Source organism: Onthophagus taurus, chromosome 1 (genome assembly GCF_036711975.1).
Source record: "Onthophagus taurus isolate NC chromosome 1, IU_Otau_3.0, whole genome shotgun sequence".
Lineage (NCBI taxonomy): Eukaryota > Metazoa > Arthropoda > Insecta > Coleoptera > Scarabaeidae > Onthophagus > Onthophagus taurus.
In genome coordinates, this window is record NC_091966.1 from 35,350,952 (window position 1) to 35,373,671 (window position 22,720).

General features: G+C 30.8%; 4 protein-coding genes across 13 annotated transcripts in view; 3 read left to right on the top strand and 1 right to left on the bottom strand.

The window, feature by feature from the left end:
* The first annotated feature begins 995 nt into the window (after positions 1 to 995).
* On the top strand, positions 996 to 3,054 carry LOC111425765 (uncharacterized). The gene is made up of 7 exons (XM_023060002.2): positions 996 to 1,060; positions 1,125 to 1,326; positions 1,383 to 1,601; positions 1,655 to 2,130; positions 2,184 to 2,475; positions 2,527 to 2,729; positions 2,797 to 3,054. The coding sequence occupies exons 2-7, from the start codon at positions 1,247 to 1,249 to the stop codon at positions 2,844 to 2,846; spliced, it is 1,320 nt and encodes a 439-aa protein (XP_022915770.1). The 5' UTR covers positions 996 to 1,060; positions 1,125 to 1,246; the 3' UTR covers positions 2,847 to 3,054.
* On the bottom strand, positions 2,838 to 13,793 carry LOC111425764 (transmembrane protein 135-like). Of its 2 annotated transcripts, none has more exons than XM_023059999.2 (6): positions 13,429 to 13,793; positions 8,075 to 8,205; positions 7,725 to 8,021; positions 7,233 to 7,491; positions 6,864 to 7,172; positions 2,838 to 3,334 (listed from the first exon to the last, which is right to left on the bottom strand). In XM_023059999.2, exons 1-6 carry the CDS (start codon positions 13,576 to 13,578, stop codon positions 3,044 to 3,046), a joined length of 1,437 nt encoding a protein of 478 aa, XP_022915767.1. In that variant the 5' UTR covers positions 13,579 to 13,793; the 3' UTR covers positions 2,838 to 3,043. The 2 variants fall into 2 exon arrangements, with proteins under 2 accessions (XP_022915767.1, XP_022915769.1); XM_023060001.2 differs by lacking the exon at positions 13,429 to 13,793 and adding an exon at positions 8,268 to 8,658.
* Positions 13,794 to 15,209: 1,416 nt separating this feature from the next.
* On the top strand, positions 15,210 to 20,824 carry LOC111425701 (GSK3-beta interaction protein-like). Its single transcript, XM_023059917.2, has 2 exons — positions 15,210 to 15,988; positions 20,778 to 20,824. Exon 1 carries the CDS (start codon positions 15,297 to 15,299, stop codon positions 15,639 to 15,641), a length of 345 nt encoding a protein of 114 aa, XP_022915685.1. The 5' UTR covers positions 15,210 to 15,296; the 3' UTR covers positions 15,642 to 15,988; positions 20,778 to 20,824.
* Positions 20,825 to 21,279: 455 nt separating this feature from the next.
* Positions 21,280 to 22,720, top strand: part of LOC111425700 (transmembrane and coiled-coil domain 2 protein Dmtn) — a 34,094-nt gene continuing 32,653 nt past the window's right edge. For 5 of the 9 annotated variants that reach the window (XM_023059906.2, XM_023059907.2, XM_023059911.2 and 2 more), the window contains exon 1: positions 21,281 to 21,474. In XM_023059906.2, the coding sequence (XP_022915674.1) occupies positions 21,452 to 21,474 (23 nt within the window). In that variant the 5' untranslated portion in view covers positions 21,281 to 21,451. Of the gene's footprint in view, positions 21,475 to 22,720 lie in introns of all 9 variants that reach the window. The other 4 variants (XM_023059912.2, XM_023059914.2, XM_023059915.2 and 1 more) reach the window with 2 other exon arrangements.

The window sequence follows — 22,720 nt, forward strand, 5'->3', positions numbered from 1 at the left end:
GTGATTATCTGTTCATTAACTTTTTGAATTTTTTAGATTAAAGTGCAATTACTTATTATTTGTGCTGTTAAAACAGTGTAAATTTATAAGTGACAAAACTAAGCAAGCTAAACAGCAACGTCTAAGGTAAGAAGTTCCTTCAGATGAACAAAATAAACGATTAAAAGATTCGATTGACAAATTTGTTCCTACTAGCTCTAGTGATTCTTGTGATAACGACTTAGCTCCTAACCGATCCAAGATCGAGATGATCCCACTACAGTGAGTCCATAGGAAAGAGCTTCGTAGAAATGCAACACTCTAAACAAAAACTTCGTACTAAAAATTGAATGCATGTGGCGCCATCTGTTGGAGATATTTCGGAATTATTCAGCTAAGAACCAAACCACTAGAATACAGGTTGGATTTTGTTTATATATAAAAGCTCTAAAACACAGAATAACTGTTTGGAAAGTGCTTAGAGCCACTATAGGACTCCAATTAACGTTCCGACTGGTTGGGAATTCCTCAGATGCAATTACACCTGCCAAATAATGCCGCCACATTTAAATTTACACTGCATCATATGACATGTGAGATTGCATTTGACGAGCTTCCAAGCAGTTATAACTTGTTATAAGGTTAGCTGAAACAAAGCTATAATGTCAATTATAATCTAATTATTTAATCATACCATTATTACTTTATTATACTCTTACCCTTGTAACTCTTACCGAAAAATCACTTTAAAATGACGTTTTCATCTGTCATTCTGAACAAACGTCAACTTTTAAAAGTTGAAGTTAGCGGCAAATTTAAAAATATTACACGAATTGGAATCTATACTTTGTAAATTAAAAGAATCATACTGGTAATAATTGTTATTGCTGTCTCTCATCATTCCCACTATTAATAATAAAATTGTTAGTTTAATTATATTATTTCAGTATAGACGCTATTGCCATCGTACGGTGGGATTTCGACATACAATCAGTCCCAATTTCTCCTATCAAAGATCCCTGGATGCCTGGGGCCCCTGGGGCTGAGTGAGTTTAACGATATCTTAGCCATAATGGAAGAAGTAAGTAAACAAAATCTAAATCAAATAACAATACTTTAAAACAATTTAAAATATTTATTTACAGCGCCATCTTATAGTCAGTCTTCAAACTAATTTAGACTTTGTCTACAAATGTGATTGGTAACTAAACTGTGAACTGCATGTTGAAAATTAAATTTTAAATAATTTTGAATAATTGGAAGATAAATGGATATAAATATGAATATTTCAAATGAAACTGAAAACCCTGAAACATTGCATTTAATGCACGTTCCTTGGTATAACACGTAAGTAGTATTCATTCAATTATCAACATAACCTATAAATTATTTCTTTTCTAAAGTGATGAATGGAAAAGTGTTTATTACCAACTATTTAACGCTGATGCTACAAAAGAAGATAAGAAAAAAGCTTTAAATACACTTATCGTGTGGAAATATCGTATGCCAAGACTGTATGGGTTAATTGAAGGCACTTTAATTTTAGTACAATGTTTGACGATGGTTGATGAAGATTTTTCAGATGAGGTTACAAAGCATATCGTTTCTTCAGCGATTCTGAGGTAAAATAACGATTATTACAAATATTTTTTACTTAATTGAAGTAAAATTTTAGATTTTTAAATGTGTGCTTGTGTAATTCAAAAAGTCAACAAACATTCTTTCATGTTGCCAAGACGAAAAACTTACCTGATTGGATTGTGGAGATTAGACATAATTTTGCTCATTCTCAAACTCTTTCATCGCCAGAAATGTTGATGAGAGCATTGAAATTTTTATTTAATTGGATAAAAGAAAATTATTGGGATCAACAAGTTAAAACTCTTCAAGACTACATAACTCCTCCAATAACTGTATTTAATGATCTTTTGGATTTGTATGAGAAGGTTGTTGAAGTCAGTGATAAGGATTATTCAGCCACTAAGTTACGAAGATTATTAAATAAGCATAATATTAGATTTCATAAGTGTAAATATACTTTATTACAAAGAATTGCATTAGCGTTGATTGAAAAACCTGTGAATAAATCAACCATTCCTGATGCTATTATAAAAAATAATAATTTTTTTAAAGCTGCTGAAATATCAAATGGTAAAATTAATTTAAAGTTTGTTTTATTTTCATTATTTTTTGTCTGATTTTAGATGGATTTATTGTTATACAATATCAGTACTGTTGGAATCCATTAATTTTCGCTTTAATTGAATGGAAAATATTTTACAAATTTTTAAAAATGTTGGTTTTAATTTGTTGTAAAAATGAGGATGTAAATACTGCAAAAAAATCAGCAGCTTGGATAAAAAGTATTTGTTATGTGATTAAGGCTGATAAAACAACGAATATTTTGAAAACCTTTAATGAGCAGAAATCATATGAAAATTTTGTTTATTGGACAACTTCTCATCCAAATGTATATATGAAAAATTACATAAAAGAGTAAATCTTTTTTATCGATTTTAATGATTTTTTTTAATAATATGATTGCAGGTTGTTAATATTAGGAAACTTTACTGACGAATTTATATTTTTTACGTGTCTAGCTGCAGAAGCGCTTGTTCCAAAACCAAATAGTGAACGACCAAAAAATATATATACCCTAGATAGTTTAAGAGAGGATTTTATGGAACAGTTGCATGAAGAAATAATAACTGAAAACAGATCAGAAATGAAAGGATGGCAAGTTGTAACAAGTAAATGTTCCAAAATGTTTCCATTTATGCAATCATTAAAATTTACGTTTTTATTATGTTATTTTAGATGGAGATATATTTGATGGTATACCATTAGGAACAGGGCCAGATTTTTAAAGAATTATTTTATTATATAATTTATAATAATACAAAAATACAATTATGTCCCTAATATGACCCGTTTATAACAAAAATCTGTGCGCTTTTTTGAATCCTACTTAAAGTAAGTACCATTTTATAAAAACGAAAAGTAACAAAAATATTACAATAATAAAAAAATTTTAGCTATTATAATTCTTTAAATAAATAAATGTTTACCATTTAATCCCAAGAAATTGTACAACCTTTGGCGTTTTTGTTCTTTCAATAGTTTGCGCTAATCCTTCCATCGTTCCAAGACCCCATGGTTCAAAAGCTGATCTATCCATACAGGCCACTCTTCCTCCGGATATATTACACAAAAATTTCCAATAACTTGACCTTAGATTTTGTGGCTCAAGTAAAGCCACGTGGAACAACATAGCCGTACTAAAGCAGTAAAGTAGCAAATTAAATCCTGGTACTTTTGGTACATATCCATGATCGATACCCAGATTATAAGCAATCTAAAAATATTTGATAATTACTTTTGTTATAAAATGGATGAAGAATTATAACTTTGAATGATATTGAAATGAACAATGGTAAATAAAATATCATATCGCTACTAGTCTATTTAACATATAAATAAACAACAACAATAAGTAAAAATATAAAGAACACTTATTTTTTGTAGTCTACACTACACGGTATATACTTTTAATCAAAGGTCTAGAATGTTCCAAAAATATTGAGGGAAATAAGAAAAATATGAACTGCTAGAGAAAACAAAGTGACAAGACCTCGTGTTATTTTCAAATGTTTAACCACAAATGTTAGAATCAAATGATTTGCGTGCTTCCAATACTTTTTACTTTAATTGCTAAAAAAGGCAAATCGCAAACGGAAATTTAATTTTCAGGAAATTAATTTTATAGCGAATTTTGCAAGTTATCGATGAAAATTGCAACATCGGAAATGTTATCAAAACTTCAAATATTGTTTTCTCAAAAACTAAAAGTTATTTTTCAAAATGGGTTGGTTCATTGGAAAGAGTACACTTTTATTAACACTTTGGGTAATTTTTATACTCATATTCCAAGAACTGGATTTTATACGAATTTTTAAAACTTAATCGGCGAAAATTGCAAAATTCGAAAAAATCAGCCGGATTTTAAAAAATGACCGGATAGTAGCCGGATATCCGTTCCACTACTAATATTGAGCATCACAAGGAACACAGTAGACCACACCCGATTTCAGCTGGGGTTCAGTGATGTCTTTAACCCTTCTAAATAATTTCTGAATTTTGTTTTCATAACAGTCGACAGTTTTATGTTTTTGAAAATTGAAACTAATGAACACCTTTTTAATTTTTCTACTTAGATTGTTTACGAAAGGAATTTTCCGATATTTAATGACTCGATTGTCTGGAATGATATTTTTAGGTAGGTTACTTTGTGGATTTGATGAAAACAATAATTTACTAATTAAATTCTGTGGGTAACCATTGTTGACAAAATTTTTTTTAAGAAGTAAGATTTTTATCTAGAAACAAAGGATCACTTATACATGTAACTCTGTGTTTCATCGTTTGTACTGTTGCTATTTTATGGCCAAAGTTGTGGTTTGAATTGAAGTTAAGATATCTACCAGAGTAGCTAGGTTTTCTGTACCAAATTATTATTATTGTAGTTGTTAAAAATTGCTCTGAAGAAGGTTGGATCTTACAACCACAAGCACTTTAAAAAAGATTGTTCCTGAATTATTTCTGACCGTTCACCCTGATTAACGTAATTGAAATTTGTGCTCAAATGAGCCAGATGATTTACAGTGGCATTTATACAGGTGTGCTAATATCTCTCAAGATTTCAATGTATTGATATTGACATAGTAATATCCGAATATACAGGTGTGTCAAATGTCTGGAATATAGTCAATAACTTCGCCATTTGTGGGTTTAAAGAAAAATGTTTCAAATAAGTTTCTTTATTAATTGTGGCGCATTTGTTGGCGATATTTGCTTGTTTACATTGTTTTTTGTTTCGTTGCTATGGCAACCAACATTGTTATTTTAAATGGGATGCATTTTTTTTTGCATATTTTGAAAGAAGATAAATCCCTCTACGCGATGAACATATCAAATCATATGATTACATAAGAAAAAAATCGAGAAAAATACGTTTTCTGAAAATATTAAATCAGTAATTTACAATCAAAGTAGGCACCGAAATAACGCCGCCTATTTTTGGACATTTAAAGCTGTCAACGGCGCTTTTTTCGGCGCCTACTTTGATTGTAATTTGCTGATTTAATATTTTTAGAAAACACATATTTCTCGATTTTTTTCTTATACAACCATATGATTTGATATGTTCATCGTATAGAGGGACTTAACCTCTATCAAAGTATGCAAAAAAACATATGCATCCCATTTAAAATAACAATATTGGTTGCCATAGCAACGAAACAAAATGCATGTTGCAACCCTCTTCAGAAACTGGTTCGAAGTGACTTCGAATTTTAGTTCAATTAACACCGGCAGTGAAAGCCTTCGTACTTAAACCAGTATATGTTGGCGGAAACTATAATCCGAATATACTATACTTATCTATATTTGCAAAATCAAGTGCAGATACGGCAAAAATAAAACAAATAGTAAGTACGGTAAAAATGAAGACACTCAGAACAATAGGAGGAGTGACTACGTAATCATGTGAGGAGCAGCAGTAAGAGAAGAATACAGAATCCACGATGTGGTGAAATAGATGCAATCCAGACGACGGGAATGAAGAGACAAAATGTTTCCGGAAAAATTGGCCAAATGGATCATGTTAGAAAAACCAGACAATAATCGAGTGCCTGGAAGGCCATCGAAAAGATGGCATAAAAGTTGGACTCAGGGTCGCAAGATGTCTAAATATAGAAAAAGCAGGAAAATGGAAAGAGGAAAAAGAAGCTTTGTCTTCAACTTCAACAAATAGTAGGAAAATGGTTACTCAAATAGTTTAAGTCGGTGCTTGGGTATCGTTAACATGTAACAGTACCTAACATTTATATTATGAATGTAGGATAGCGGATTTTAATAAGCAGAAGTCTTATATAAATATTTTTTGGTACAGAAAAGAAACTCCTCCCGAGTCCTGATGATAAAATGAAGACAGGAATTTCATTGACTTCATATTCTGCCTATGCGGAATGTTGCTTTTGAAATACAAAGGTGCTGCAGAAGACTACTAATATGACCCCATAGTCCTTCATTGTAAATAAAAATATTTAAAATTTGTTTAACATTATACATTTGAAACCTTTCCTCCAAAAACAATGACTAAGTTTTTTGAAGTATTGATAAACAAAAAATGCGTTTAAAAGTATAGTATTAGTCCTAACATAGATCCTAGATACATACATATGGCAATAAAGCCTCTCTTCCTGACAAAGTGTCCTAGAATGTAACAAATTGAAAGTAATGTAAGAAATGTTTATTGGAAAAATCTATTGAAGACGGAGAAAAGATAATGTAAAGAACCATTGAAGAGTGTGTTATAAGAATAATCAGTAACAGTAATAAGTAGAAATTTCGAACAGTAAGAATATCATCACTTTTCAAATTTATCAAGTGAATAAATATAGTAGAAACTACTTCATGATGACAATTCCTAATTGGATTTTAGACCTATTCACATACAGAAAATGATGATCAAATACAAGAAGAATTAATAAAAATTTCAACAAATGATGACTATAAATAAATAACAAAATTAAAGTGGGATACCAACAGTTTCATCTATTGTTATATTTAGTGTAATGTGGCTTTAAGATTCTATTAAAAAAAATCAATTCAAAATTATTAATCAATGTGACTTATATATGTTATGAACAAAAAAAATTGAACCTAATAGTAATAGATGGTAATAGATTAGTGTCAACACTTCAAATATATCCTTCACATTATTTCTGAATTTAAAAAACCTTGTTTATAATCACAACATACTAAAAATTAAACGTTTTTGATTCAAATTAAAATATGAGTCAATATTATTATCGTTTTTTTACCTGTAAAGTTTTCCACATAACATACAAAGCGATGGTTTTATCTGGATATTGCGAAAATGCAACACCCGCTAATAATCCAGCTGGAATAGCATACATAGAACTATCTTTTCCTGTTGTTCTTCTCAACAAACAAGAGATAGCCCTAAATATACCACAAGATCCTGCTAAAAATGAGGCAAGCTTGATGGTATCTCTTCTAAAAATGACGCCACTAAATCTCTTTGGATTTTTAAATAAAACTTGCATATTCAAAACAAGTTTTAATACCAATTGGATTGATAATCCAATCGAAAACATTTTTGTTGACCCCTAATAACAAAAAAAAAATAATCAATATCAAAAAGTATGAACAGAAAAAATAATGCTTACTTGTATTGTATAATACAAGCAGCTGAATGGATGTGGACACACGGTATGCCTATCACAGCACTTAATTTTATTTATAATTTGTTTATAGACTCGTAAAGCTTGATTTATTAATGCAAATACAAAGTTGGTCTTTTTTTTTCTTGGACGCCAAGTTGTTCCCCATCTCGAAGAATCATTAACAGACTCTGTTTCTCGATGAATAGTATTTGATTGACTAGTTTGACTGGGTACTTTTTCTTCATGTGTTCCAATAATAAATCTAAAAAAAAATTATTCAAAAATAGTATATTATCATAAAAAATTGTTTTTAGTTCAAACAACCTTAACATTTAATCTATAAAAATACATTAAGATAAAGATATGCTGCATCATTCTAGGAACACGATTTAAATACGTACACTCAAGTGATAACCCAAAATAAGATAAGTAAAAATTAAAATAATACTCATAATAATCTTATCACACGTGTTTTAAACAGTTTGAAGTGGTTACCTTAAAATTTTGAACATCGGATCAATACGTTTTTCCTCCTTGGCATGTAATCCACTTCTAAAAATGGTTAAAAGTACTGAAATGCTAGCGGCAAATATTGCAACTTGTCCATAAGGAATAGGTTTAACCATATTTCTATAAACCAACATGTTCCATATTGTTTCAGTGGCCACATTACTAACATATAAACTAAGTAGAGTTCTTCTTGATGGTCGTTCAATTAATATTGCAAAAACACTTGAGAGAAATGCTGGCATAAACGATGCCGTTACGACGTTAAAATTACCTAATAATCTCCTAAAAATGAAAATATATTATAGTTGGTGTAATTCTAAATTTTTTACTTTTACCTTAAAGTACATAAAAATAATGAATAACCAAATGCAGTTCCGCTTAAGAAAGTGGCCGATTGAAGAATCCCTAATATAGTCTTTTTTATATCTCTTCGTCGTGGTACTCGACCTTGCATCAATAAAGCTAGCTGTAACAAATGAGAATAAATCAATTAAATAATAATCAGTTTTATTGAAATTGATGACCTACCAAATAAACTGAACCGTATAATCTTAATGAATAAACTATTGATTGAATGTATAACCCCATTGTTGCCTCTAAACAACTATCAGTCCATGGATGGACGTAAAAATCACAACCAATAGGTATTGGGGTTAACTTACTTAGTACTTGCACCATTTTATTGTTTAACTTAATTGTTATGTATTATTAACTTAATTTGTTTTATACTAAATAACATAAATGCACTTATTTGGGCGTGTTACTTTCTCGATAGTTTCGCACTAACTTTAACTGGGTAGATATTTATTTGTACTGACTAAGTGTTTTTGAGTTTATGAGATAATTATGATAACTGTTCAAAATTGCACGATATTTTATCCAACAGAAATCTTTGAACAGCTGATTCTAATTATTGCATAAGATATGGAGATTTTGAGAATTATTAATAGATGGCACTTTATAATTTAATTTATAAATATTAAAATTAGAATCAATTCTTGAAAAGTCTTAAGATAATAAGATACAGAAACAAATTATTATTGACTTTTAAGGAGAAAATGGGAGTTTTTTTGGATTTGGATTTTTTGTAATTGGATTAGAGAAAAGAGAATAAATTCTTTGCCATTCCTTTCGGATACCATTCAAAGTGTTGACTAATTCGGTTCTCACACGGAATTTTTGCAAAGATATGCGAAGGACTAGCTTCAAACAACGAGCAGTAAGGAAACTGTCGTAAATGAGCTGTTATCTTACGTAATGACTGTATGACAAAGGAAGACAGTTGTGAAAACGTTCCGTACATTTTGCACTAAAAATGAGCACATTAAGAAGATGTTTTTTCTACTATTACCAAAATAAAAGTACCTTAGATGAAAAAATGTGTGATGACACTGAAGTAGAGCTACAGGAATCATAAGCTGACCTAAACGAATCAGGTTGAGCTTCGATTTCAAATGAAATCATTTAATGTCATGATGAGGCTTGCCTCGGTGTATATGTATTTAAAGAAGTATAGGTCTAATGAAGAATCAGCGTATTGTCTAAAGCAATCTTCATTACAGCAATGAAATCAATTATATCAGTACTTTATAGAGATATAAAACTGTTAAGTTCAACTTTGAAGATCTTTAGGTTGGAGGCAATAATAATTCAGAAGCGGAATTCATGCATCAATTCATCAAAAGTTTATTATGCTATATAATCGCATAGAATATAACGCATTAGTACAAGCTAGTACCTTGTAGCAAAAGATGAATCGATATGTATGTAAGCGTGGAGTGCGTAGTTTTTTACGCGGGCACTTAGGCCCCAGTGGGCCCCTTGAGATGAATCGATAATTTATTAGTTCATTTTTCACCCAGCCTTCACCTACCATGGTAAAGATTTTACTATTTACTACTCCTTACTAATTATAAGTTATTACCTCATATTAAGTAGCATCCCAAGAATCTTTTTGCCACAGGTTCGTTGTACCAAACAAATCTGACAACAGTTTTATGGACTGTAGCAAAACCTCGATAGAGATTAGCATATACATACACTTCTCAAGTAATCTGATGATTATTAACAGTTGATTGTAGGTAACGTTGGTTGTTATTCTTTATTTAGAATCCGTGAACGAACGTTGATTATTAATTATTACCATCAATAGTGTAGAAGACAATTACATTAGGGATTTTTTTCGTCAGGAATCAGTCAGCCAGTATGTTAATGCGCCAAGAATATGTTAGGGTTGTGTTTTTGTAGGAATTTATGTATGTATTAAAACGAATGTACTTATTTATTTTGTCTTAATCTTTATTGTTGAGAATCAAATTCCCGAATGAATGTTTTTCCTCTTTTACAATCCCCTCTGTATCCTCGCACGTGCGCATCTACATATTATTCGATGTAAAGATATATATAACAGTTTGTTTTCACTGCTATCTCATATTTGGCTTGTATTATCCCCATTCCTTCCATAGATAGAGTCATCAGCCACTATCGTTTCATAATCGAGTACGTGGACATATAATATTCCTGATTGCAGTTGTCGTATTGGGATGGGTTGCATATCGTATCTCTTTTCACGTAGTGTGAGCCATAATTTTTGGTTGTAATACTTTGTGAACTTCGCATCCTCTATAGGTTGCGGGCTGGTTTCTTCCGCAACTAGACGTTTAGCTTGGGTGTGCCTTGAGTCTAATTTAACATCAATTTTTCTTATATGTTCTTCAATCTTCTGTACACTTTACACATTTGAATATTTTACGGCAGTAGGATATGCCCGTCTGCTTGACATTTTTGCATTGCATTTGATGATGTTGTTTTCAAATTTTTATGTTATATACATATTTATTGTTTTCTTTAGAATTTGGATCAACGTAAAACTTAGGTATCTTCGCGATTCTGTGAGGTAAGTTTCCACATGCACGGATTACTGGCGCCAGTTCATTTGCGTGTGGAAATAGCAAAAAAAATCCTGGCGCCAATAAATTGGTGCCAGTAATCCTAGCGCCAATAAAGTTGACGCTACTTCTACCTTTTGGCGCCAATAACAGTATTTATAAAGAAAACGTGTAACTATTAACGTGTTCGTCCAACTAATATAAACAAATTCGCTAATAAACCGTCCAAAAAATGGACATCAGAACAAACAGTACTATGTCTAGAAACTTATGAACAATATCCTTGCTTGTGGAATCAGAAAATTCTGCAATATAAGGACCGACTAGCACGAAATGAAGCTGTCAGAATGATAGTTGGAATTATAAAGAAAACAGTTTCTAATTTTGAATGCTTCCTGATCTTCATGGCATAATTCTCTAATTAAAGTACTTTCGCTTTTTTTTGTAATAACGTGTGCAGTTCCAAGGAGCACATTTGGACTACCACATTGATGCCAGCGTGAAGTACATCACTTGACGCCATTTTTATTACTGTGCCAGTACACAATTATAACATTTATGTGGAAACAACTTCTGGCGCAAGCTAATTGGCGCCACTAAACTGGCTTCGTACTGGCGCCAGTAATCCGTGGAGGTGGAAACTTAGCTGGTCGAGGTCTAAATGTCTTCTTGTTTTTTATTATGTTATCTTGTTTTTTGGTTGGAAGGTGAGGTATTAGAAGATATCTGGCGACAAATTATTGCCACAAACCGTTAGTTAAGCAAACTTATATCCTGAATATGTACGGTAGGTAGAAACAACTACCAATAACATAGATGACAACATCTTTCTAGATACAGAGTATGAAAAACGAGTCAATAAAATTATTTTTGAAAGAGAAGCTATTTCAGAGAAGACGATCACATTTTGATCCCATTTGGTGCTCTGAATGATACTTCCGGATAAGATCTGGACAAAATATTAAGCTTCGGTAGGTATCATTAGACTACATGGTGACGTCGGTGACATTTCTTCGGGGTTATACTTCTTGGGGATACTTGGTCGACTTGCCGAATTCATAATTGTGATTGCAATTGTATTCAGCGTTATTTATAATATACTTCATCGTCATTTACAATTGTCTTCATTTCATTCACGATTTAGCCTTACGTTTATTAATATAAGCATTAGAAAAAATAAATGATACTCGAATTTATGCTCAACAATGAATTAGTAGCATCACTCTTAGTAATCAACGAACCTTCCATTTCTTTATAAATTCTTTCAAACAACTCATTTATCCAAAGCGTCTATATCATTATTCTTTCTGGATATTATGGATAAGTTTATTAAACGTTGGGAGTTCATACTGTCATGGAGATAAATGGCGAGTCTTAAATTTTGCTTATAACTCATTTATTACAAACAGCAAATTGATGATTTAATATTATTAGAACACCTTTTTACGTAGATCACAAAAATAATATTTATATCCACGTAATGTTTAAACTAAGATTATATAAGATTAATAAGCCTTAATTTGTGGCTGTTTGTAATGATTTGCTCTTATGGTCTAAATCCTATGTCCACAAACAGATTTATAATTTTTATCTTTCGCATCTTTATTTTCTTCGCCAATTAGTGATGTAACATGGTAAATTATTTTAGTGCCATGTGTAAAGATCTTATTTACACTTGTACTACATGGATAAGTAGGGTCAAAAATTATTCTTTTGCGTAAATGTTAGCCTTTTCCGCCTTATTTTTAAATCCACTTGATATGATTTTTAAGATTATCTCAAATCTTTTGCCAAATCTTAATCAAATCAATACAATCACTTTTTTCTCGGTATTATGACAAAAATATAATCACAAATATTTATGAAAAAACAAAGTAGAATTTGCATGGTATTATTTGATGATTTGATTCGACTTACTTAATATATAATTGTTGGCACGAAAAATAACAAAAAATAATGAGTCAGCATAATTTCTTTCTAAGAATTTCTGTTAAGAAAAGTATTCATAAAACGATAAGATTGCTTTTTCCCCGCATTTCAAACATCGCCGATCTCTGCATCTTGCACGTATCAACTCATTTTTGTAATTATTTCCCTCTCCAGTTGACATCGTGCTCGAAGGATGCTATTTTTAACCACAACAATTGTTGCACTGAATTAACTAAAAATAATTTCATCGTTGCTACTTCTTAATGTCATTATCTAAATTGCAGAGAAACCTAAGCTTCAATCGGTGCTTGCGAATTTCCTCCATCTCTTTGTTAAGACTATGTAATCAAATGTTTAATGGTGAAGTTGTTTCTATCAATGTTTATTGATAAAAAAGAATTGAGAATAAATTAAATTAAAAAAGAATCATTCGATAAACAGTGCATATATTAGCAACAACATGATACAAGTTTATTCAAGGACAAGAAATGCATTGTATGTCCCCAATTATATCTTAAAACCTTTTTTATCCACTTTTTAAATATACATGTTTTTATTTTTTAGTAATGCGCATTCGTTGTTTTAATTTTTAATTATATAACTTTTTTGATAAAAAAACATTGAAAAATATGCTGCTAAATATAAAACCTATCACTACAATGCAGTTAATTGGGAAATATTTATCTTTTCTATTTTTACGTAAAACTTAGCCAGTCATTGTTATCTTAACAAATTCATGTCAAGTATCATATAATTTGATACTATCTTAAATATCTATTAATCAATAAAACGAAGATGTATCCAAAATATATCAAATTACAAAAATCATAATTTATTAATCAATAAATTATTTATTTAGGATTATATCTTACCAAATAAACAGAGGTATACATGCGAACTGATTGAAGGTAAGCTTCAATAAACTGCCCAGCTCCATATTCCAAACAACTCTTATTAAAAGGGTGCACATTGTAACAAGTAGCTGTGACTGGTTTGAAATAAAATCGACTAAGCACATGCATTTTTTTATTATCTTTTTGAGGTAGGAGATCACTGTCACTATCTCACAACTTTATTGATCCTTCTAATTCCGTACGAACCGCGTTTGTAGTATAGAACCTTTTAATTTTTGAACTTCAAGATAAACTGGATGTTTTCATCGACAATAGTAATCTTAGTCCGAACGGTATCCAACACTTGAATACAATAACTAATCATTTGAAAAGTCATTTCGCTTGTGATATCAATTCAAATCTATTCTGTACATATAATCAATTGAAATTAAAAAATGAGAATGGTAAGCATTTATATTTGATGATGTGTTAGTTGGGTTGCATATGTACAACAATAAAAGTGTAATAGATTTAAAAATAAATAACAAAAATATATTTATAGACGTATTTGGACATGCTTCAGCATAATTAGCACCACAACCCCTAGTGGGTCTTGGCCTGTTTTAAGATCAGCTTCCACTCTCTTCTATGTCGTTCCTTGGCTTTCCAGTATATGTGGCTGAGTATCTCTCTTTCAAAGCAACCCAACAAGTTTTCGTTATTTTTTGTCATTGTCTATGTTTCTGACGCATACGTGAGTTTTGTATATTACTACCGTAGTACCATTTGGTATTTGCCTACTATCTCTTCACGGTATGTTGATAGTTGGTCATAAAGTAAGGCTAACACTTTATATGCCACATTGAGGTGGGCAAATGCCTTATAGTTATTACATAGTTTGGACATGCTATTCAATTATATTTGAGTATACAACGAAGATAAATCATTAAAACGATTAAAACGATGCTTATTCTTCATTAGAAATGTCCAGCTTCTTTGATTTAATTCAAGAAATTTATGTGTTTCTTCTGCTTCTCAATATCTTGGGCAACACACTGAAGTTTCTTCTTCAGTGAAAATAAAAGGTACCCATACCACATCAGTGTGGGAATAAAATTGCAGACGACGATAAGAAATTTGTAAATATGTATTGATACAAGCCATTATATTAATAATAATGTTTGTAACGCAAACTATATATGAATCCAGCTCTTTTTGGATTCCTAAATAAACAAATTAAACCTTTTAATACAAACATAATCCGCGAAGAAGTAAAACGTCTTATTTTCACTTTCTAATCATTTTTAAAGAAATCACATAGTATTTATCACAAAATATTAGTGTAAGAACTGATTATCAGTGATTATATATATGATTATATATGAATTGTTGTAAGTAATGGTGCGCCATCTGTTGGATTTCTGTGATAAACATCACTTTATTATAGATAACTGTTTATTGTTTTGGCTATAAACCTTTCTAATTAAAAAAATTAAGCAAGATTATCTTTTCTGAGGTAAAATTAAGTTCTCTTTCAAATACATAACTTTTACTGCTGTTAATTAACTTGATAAAACAATTAATAGTTTCAGTAAAATGACAAGGTGTAGTTAGCGGCCTCTCTGATGACAAAAATGCATTAAATTCAAATATCTCATTCGCAAAATCTGTATAGTATCGTCTTAAAACTTCAAATTTGTTGAGAAATAAGAAAACAGTTAATAATAATTACTATTGTAACTAAATTGTTTATTAACGATAATAAATAATAGGTAATAATATAATGACAGATAGGCAACCCATTTATCTATTTCCTTGATAGATAAATATCAGCTGACTATATTGTTAGGTTAAGTTCGTAATGTTTACTTTTATTGTGCGATTTGTTGATAAAATAACGCTAAAAAATGTCTGATAACGTGTTAGACGCAGAAAATTGGAAATTTGAAGCTCAAGCCGTTATTAACGATATAAAAAACCACGTCGAAACCGCTTCAATTTCATCAAAAATCGTCAGCACCAACGAAAAAATTTACGTTAACATCAGGACGATTGAAGGAGAAGATTTCTGCCTGGAATTATCAGCCTTGGGATTTCGTGTATGCGGAAATCAGCCCGATACGATAAACGAACCCACCTCGGAATACTACGAAACACCGTACGGATTATTAAACGTAATCAGCCCGAAATTTCGCGAATCTTTCGGTAATCTTTTAGTAACGAAATTGTCGGAATTACAAAATAAACAATAAACACGGGTTATTATTTGCGTGATAGTAGTAGGGATGTTCAACGCGCACGTTGAAGTTGGTACCGCTGTTACCGGAGCTTGACCCAGTGCTCATAATTTCATACCGCTCCTAAACAATGAGTGGTGTTGACAGATTTCTGACGTCCACCTCGATGCGAATCATGAAAAAAACCGACGCTTTTATATCGTTTTAAAAGACAGGATGTGATGACTGTTTTTTGCATTGTTTAAACCCGATTTTTTAAAATTTATTTTGCTTGGACTATTTTAGTGAAAATTTTTAGTGGCCATAGTGCTCCTAAGGTGTGATTATCCCAGGCTTTGACAATGCAAACTACATAATTTAAGGTAAGCATTTTATTTTTATACGCCCATCTTCTATAATATCATTTATTAAATAATTAGCATTTTGGTTTACCTTAACCTGTAATATTCAAAAACCGGCGAAACAAATATCACGAATCCTTCATTATCTTTAAACGCAAAAACTTTAACTTAAATGTTTCTATTATCTCCGTGATATTTCTTACGAATACGCGTTTACATTGCACAATTGCGTTTCAAATTCTTATTTAAATTGCAATTCTAAGAGCAACGTGTGTAATATGACAACAATCTTTAATTATGATTCATAACCCATTATATTCATTCATTCATTACACGTAAGACTCTTTTAAAATTTAATCTTAAATTAACTTAAGATAAAACCCAACTTCATTCATTGCTTATAAAAACACACACCTTTTCAACTCGAATATTTGCTTCTTTTTCGATTTTTGTTTATTTATACTACGGCGAAGTTACGGGTTCGTTTATTTTCTTGTTCTCGTTAAGTAATTTTAGCGATAATCCCGAAATTTTATCTGATATTTATCTAATGATAAAAAAACCTGTCAATTTTGTAACAATAAGTTTCATTTGTATAGTATTGTTTGTGTAATAATTGTAGAAATAAGTGGTTGTTACACAAGTTGTAACATGAATGTAAAAAGTCAACAGGACAACGTCCAAAAATTATTGCATGTTAGTTTTGTAATTTAAACTAGACTTTTAAAGTTATTTTTTCAACATTATTTTGTTGGATTTTTTCCAAATAACATAACCAAATTTCACAATAAACTCAAATATTTAATATGTTTCTTGTTGTTGATAACAAAACTTAAAGGGAATAAGAAACGGTTGTGTTTGCTTAATGAAAATGTATATTTGGTCAGTAAATAAACTCGAGTATGGCAGGTGATATGTTTATGGTGATTTGATTGATATTGGAGCGAGAAAGGAAAAGCCTTATTAATTTTTTTTGGTGACCTGATTTCGTGAAATCACTTTTGTTTACATTTTTATCTTTTTATATAAATTTACTGCGTAACTCAATATCAATTTAAACAAAAATAAATAACTATATTTTTCGTAGAATGAACAAAGCACCCACAATATTAACCGTTATTTCAACCATAACAAGTTTTTTTTGTTGTTTTGAAAATAGATTGTATTCGTGTTATATTGTTAATTGTTAATAGAAAGGTTAAAAATGAGATAACAAATTGACGTTCCGACAGTGGAAAACTCATTAGAAGCTGTCAATCTGTTCGTTCATTGAACGTTCATCAATCATATATTGTGTATATTCGGAAACAATTCTATTCTTCTCCATATATGACCTAAATTGGTTATGGCAGATTAATACGTTTACAAAATGGATTATGACGTAGCTAAATTAAAGTTTTAAAAGTGTTAAATAAATTGATTTTGTTATACAAGATGTCTCAAAAACTGTGTAAAAAGTAAAACCTCCATGTAGAAAAATATTCGTTTAATTTCTTAGAACTTAATTAGTTGAATCTTAATTAACGAGTTTTTCAAAATCCTTTCATCAAGTTGCAACGTCACTTGTATTTAAAACTTGTGCGTGATAATTTTGCAAGGTCTTGACAAAAATATTTGATTACAAGAACTTCTAAGCATCGAACATGTGTCTGAATGTCAACATTTCTTTAAAATTTCTGCTGCTAAGTATCAGTCGAAAAATAGAACCCTCTCATCTGCGATGAAACCATCATGAAAGCTATGATTTCATAGTTAATTAGTACTGTCTGGAAACAATGTAGAAACATTGAGTATAAAATGTATAGCATGAAAATGGTGATTTTGTATAATTAGCTTTTATGGACAAGATAAGCTAAGCATTTTGCTGTATGGTAATGCCAATGGGGACCTCAGTATCAATCCACTCTCTAAATGTGGTACTCACCAATTGATATGTTTTTCAATTGACCGATGTTAGCCACGTTGGTATGATCAGAATAACTCTGTTATTAGAAATGAATGAAATTAACGTTCTTTTTGCAACCATCGACTAGGAGCCTGTAGTGTGCCATGCACCACATCATTAATATTGTACGATGATGTACAATATCATGTACAATATTTTTATTGAATTTAAAAAATTATTTTTATTCTACCACATTTTAGGTTGTTAATGGATAATTTATTTTTTTAATCTGTTTTTTGTTTTTTGTAAATTATATAACAAATCATTTTATTAAAAACAACTTTTTATGGCACACTTTGTGTGGTGCATGGCACACTACAGAGCCAAACTATTATAACGGAAGTTCACGCCTCGTAAGGATCGCAATTGCGCAACTCCGCAATTGCGTTGATAGCAACATCCATCTCCAATTACCGCAAGCGTTTCTGAACAGCAATATCCATGGAGGTTTTGTACTGGTGTCAAGTAATATGCTTCATTGACAGCACCGAATTGGGCAGCTCAGTTAATGAACAGAGGAGATATGCCAAACAAGACGTGCATCATTAGCGTTTTTATGGTACCTATCGTCAATTAATTATGAAGTACGTTTTTTTGAAATGACATGTTGATGTACGAAAAAGGGGCACTAGACACACCAAAGACCTTGGTAGGTACAATGATAGAGAAATTCCGGACTGATATATCCAATTGATATATCCAATTCCCTGATTGGATATATCTTTTCAAAGATTTTTTTCTTTCACCAGAAATGACCCAAGACTAATAGGTCGTATGTTATTTTGATTCGGCATACTCAGTACTGCTTTAAGTATATTAAGTAGCTTTACCTCAGACCATTGAATAGGTTTATATGTCCTGCCAACATAAAATCTGAACACTCTTAAAATAACTATTATTGTTTTTTTGTTGTTGCAATATTGCAGAGATATTTGATCTTTTTCCAAGCGATTTGTATGGTTTGAATCGACTTTCTGGTCACGCATTAATCCGGTCTTGAAAATGATCTTGTATAAATGACTTATCTAGCTTTCAAGAGTTAACAAAGTTTTAATGGACTTTTAACAAAGTATAAAAACGTTAGGAATGTTTCGAAAGACATTGTTTATATACAGATACCAAAGAAATATACGCTTTTATTGGCATACTATGAGTACAGACGGTCAGCTGAAGTACAGACGTCTAAATATGTAAATACTAAAGAGCTTTAGGCTAATTCGAGTTTCTAATGATGTTACAGGAGCGATTTCATCTTTTATTAAGTGCTCTAAGATTTGACGATGCCAATGATAGAAACAAAGCGATAATACTTGACAATTTGGCTCCTATTCTGTAAATATTTAAAAAGTTACCTAGTTAGCACAAATTACCAAGTTGGGGAACACTGCACAGTATATGAAATGTTAGAAACCTTTAGAGGGCATTGTTTGGAGAACAACATCTCATTACAAAACAGTTTTTAATTTGGTAGTTCAAAAAAAGATTTTGTTGTCACTGTGACTCCTTCATTATTGTATAGGTGCGCTTGATGATGTCATAAGTCGAAATATGGAATACAATGAAATACATTGGAATTATTTTTATTTCTAGTATGTTATTATATTGAAATATCGGTGGAAACGGATTAAACATTTGTGAAGTGTTATGAAGTCGACACTCAGATTTAATTATTTTAGCAGTAGAAAACTGAATCAAAAGTTTTCAGTGTGTGTTCCGACATGTTATAATACATGTTTTTTTTTTAATTTGGTACTGTTCTCTTAATTTAATAGATGCTTTCGGTTGTTTTAAAAGGTAAAGTATCCTGCAATGTGGCTCAAAATGTATTTCTGTTTAAAAACTCCAGGTACTTTGAGCGTACCTACAAAATTCAATGCCCAACAATACTAAAAAGGATAATGTTGTAAATATTACCTTTTCTGGAAAATGTGTTGAATGCTCAAATACCTGCGCTTATTACCTGCAGGTATTTGGGCCTTATTCTGTCGAAACTAAAATACTTTAATACTTTAATGAGTTGTCACTTCAAAATGCAGCATCACTTTACCTGAACACGCTCTGATTTTTCTGCATATAAGTTTCTACACTAAATAGAGATAAATTGGTATAATATTGTGTAATCAATTCGTGATCAAAATAAATCCTGAATCCATTTCCTGAAAATGCCCTAATTAGTACCGAAACCGGTCATCCTTAAAAAAAAACAAATAATCTATTTAAATTTTTGCTTTAATTTTAGGAATTAATGGTTTTTGTAGTAAATTATTCATTAACTCATAACCTAAAAATCAATCATATTAGATCGTAACTAAAAAAAAATTTTTTTTTCATCATTCTTTTTCTGCTTTAGTTTTAATTTTTTGTAGTAAAACTAGGACGTGGTTTCCTTTACTTTCACTGTGCACAACGTTGATCGATAAAAAGGAACAATGGATAAAATGCCTCAGTGGAAAAGCAAGAACAATATACAATCTTGCCAAGTAATTTTTTCGCTGCTTGTTCATTTTTTGTGTTAATAAATAAAACGAAAAGAATGGTTTCATACAAGTTTTTAATTCGGTTCTAAAAATTCTAAAAAGAAAGTACTGCTAGTAGATTCATTCTTAAATTTGTTAAGGTAGGAGGTAATCAATTTTATTTTTAGCTAAACCATACTTTAACAGCAGCAGGAAAGAACTGCATATAACGTTTTAAGAACATCTGGTTTCTGTAGAGTGCACCTTTTATTATAAATAGTCCAACTCGAAGTGTTTTTCATGTACCCAGAATTAGTTATTTGAAATTTCTGTAGTTTCTCCAATTCGATTTTATGCTCATTTTCGTGATTTCGATGGTAATCATAACGAATTGTTTATTTTGTTTTAGGTTTACGATCCTCAACGCTGCTGATGGGATTTTACACGAAAGGTACGTTTCAACGATTTCATAAATCCAATTAAATGCGGCGCTAAGAATGTATATTAACGTGATTCATTGGGTCTCGCCGTTGTGTGTATGTGTAATGTTCGTTCTTAGTCATCGTCATCGGTGCTTGTATCTTTTGAGAACAAAGAGTAATTTATAAATAAGTAATTTAAAGGTCCTTCTGTATCTTAAAAGGATTTCTGAAAACGGTGGCGAAATCTTTTAAGAATCACTTTGGTATTATTTATAGTAATATAACTTGAGTTTTGATAATCTGTTTACTATCGATGAGATATCTTATAACAATCATGTAATAAAATGGTGAGTTTTCTATAGAAATTAAAATGTTACTCAACAAACGAGATTAAAGTTTTGAATGGAACTAGAATCGCCATAGAGCGCGCACTGTCGCTGACTAATCTCGGTAGATTTTGCGTCGAGACAAACCGCAGTTTTTGTAGAGGCTTTGAAATGAACGGAACGTGCTCTACGAAAGTTCTGGATCGCTCGGTATCTCCTCCGACATAACGCGCCGCGATAAACCACAGCAACTCGTGTGCTCTAGTTTTTAGTTCATATTTCTTTATGACTTAATCGGTTCAGTTTGCCTTTTGTCTACTTCTCAAACACTAAAGATGCAAATCTTAAATCTTTTTGTGTAAGTATTTTTAAAATTTCACTCATTAAAACCTTTTTACTCCGTCTTTTTTACTCGAATAAATTTACTTCTTAATTTGTTTACAGATTAACTATATTCTTTTATAATTACTTTTTTATGGTTCTTCTAAAAATAAGCATTTAAGTAGTGTGGTATGTAGTTGATAAGAAGCTACGTGGTTGTTGCTAAAAATCTTTGACCTAACGATAACCTAACAGGAACTGTACTTAGCCTATAAGAGCCGATGACTTCACGATAACTTTGTTTTGAAAGTTTTTCTTTTGAGGTCGAAAAGAATTCTACGCACTTTGATTACGTACTTTTTTTTTTGAATATTTCTTTTTACGAGATAAACAAGGTTATTTATATCTTCCAGGAAGTCTTCTTAAAAAATCGTAACTTACTTACTAATATTTTCTGGGAAGGTGTATCATATGTTTAATGTATTTTTTGTTAGTAATGGTGTTGTGGTCGGCTTGTACTCGTTACAAAACGGTAATAGAATAATGAGAGACAATAAATAAATGGTTCTGGAAAAAGAGCACGTAGTTATAAATAGATCATTGTTGTTTGAATATAAATTTTTGGATTACATTTTACAATCATAACTTAATTTTTAAAGTGTTCCTTACTATTAACAACAAATTGATATAAAATTGTTAAGTGCACAAAACGAGAACACAAAATTCAATAATTATTAAATCTGAATATATTTTGGTGCAATACCAGAATATAAAATAAACCCATTCAAAAGAGAAACCAGAAAAATTAAAACACTTGAATTAAAAATATAAAATTTTTGAAAGGGTAAATATGATCAGTGGGGGAATAGGAGTACGAAGTGAACAAGGATGCAAAACTTGCTACATAATTTAGCTCCCGCGTCCACAAAATGGATTACTTTTTAAAAAGGGAAACCGGATATTATAAAACATGCACATCTTGAAATATAAAATAATCCATCCGCATAATTCGATTAATGAAATTAAAAAAAGTAATTTATGTTTTTGGGAGGGAATGGGAATATGGCCTAAACAGGATGGGGTGTGTAACGGGATGTGTACATCTCCGGATGATGGTTTATACGTCCAAACCGGTGAAATTAAAATCTCATTAATGGAACTTCATTAACAATTAAAAATCGTTGGGTGAAACAAAAATTTTATTCGAAAACCTTTTAATTTTTCTGGTGATACTTAAAACTCGTTCTGAAAATCTCGTGCCTTCTAAAAATTTCTAGATTTGC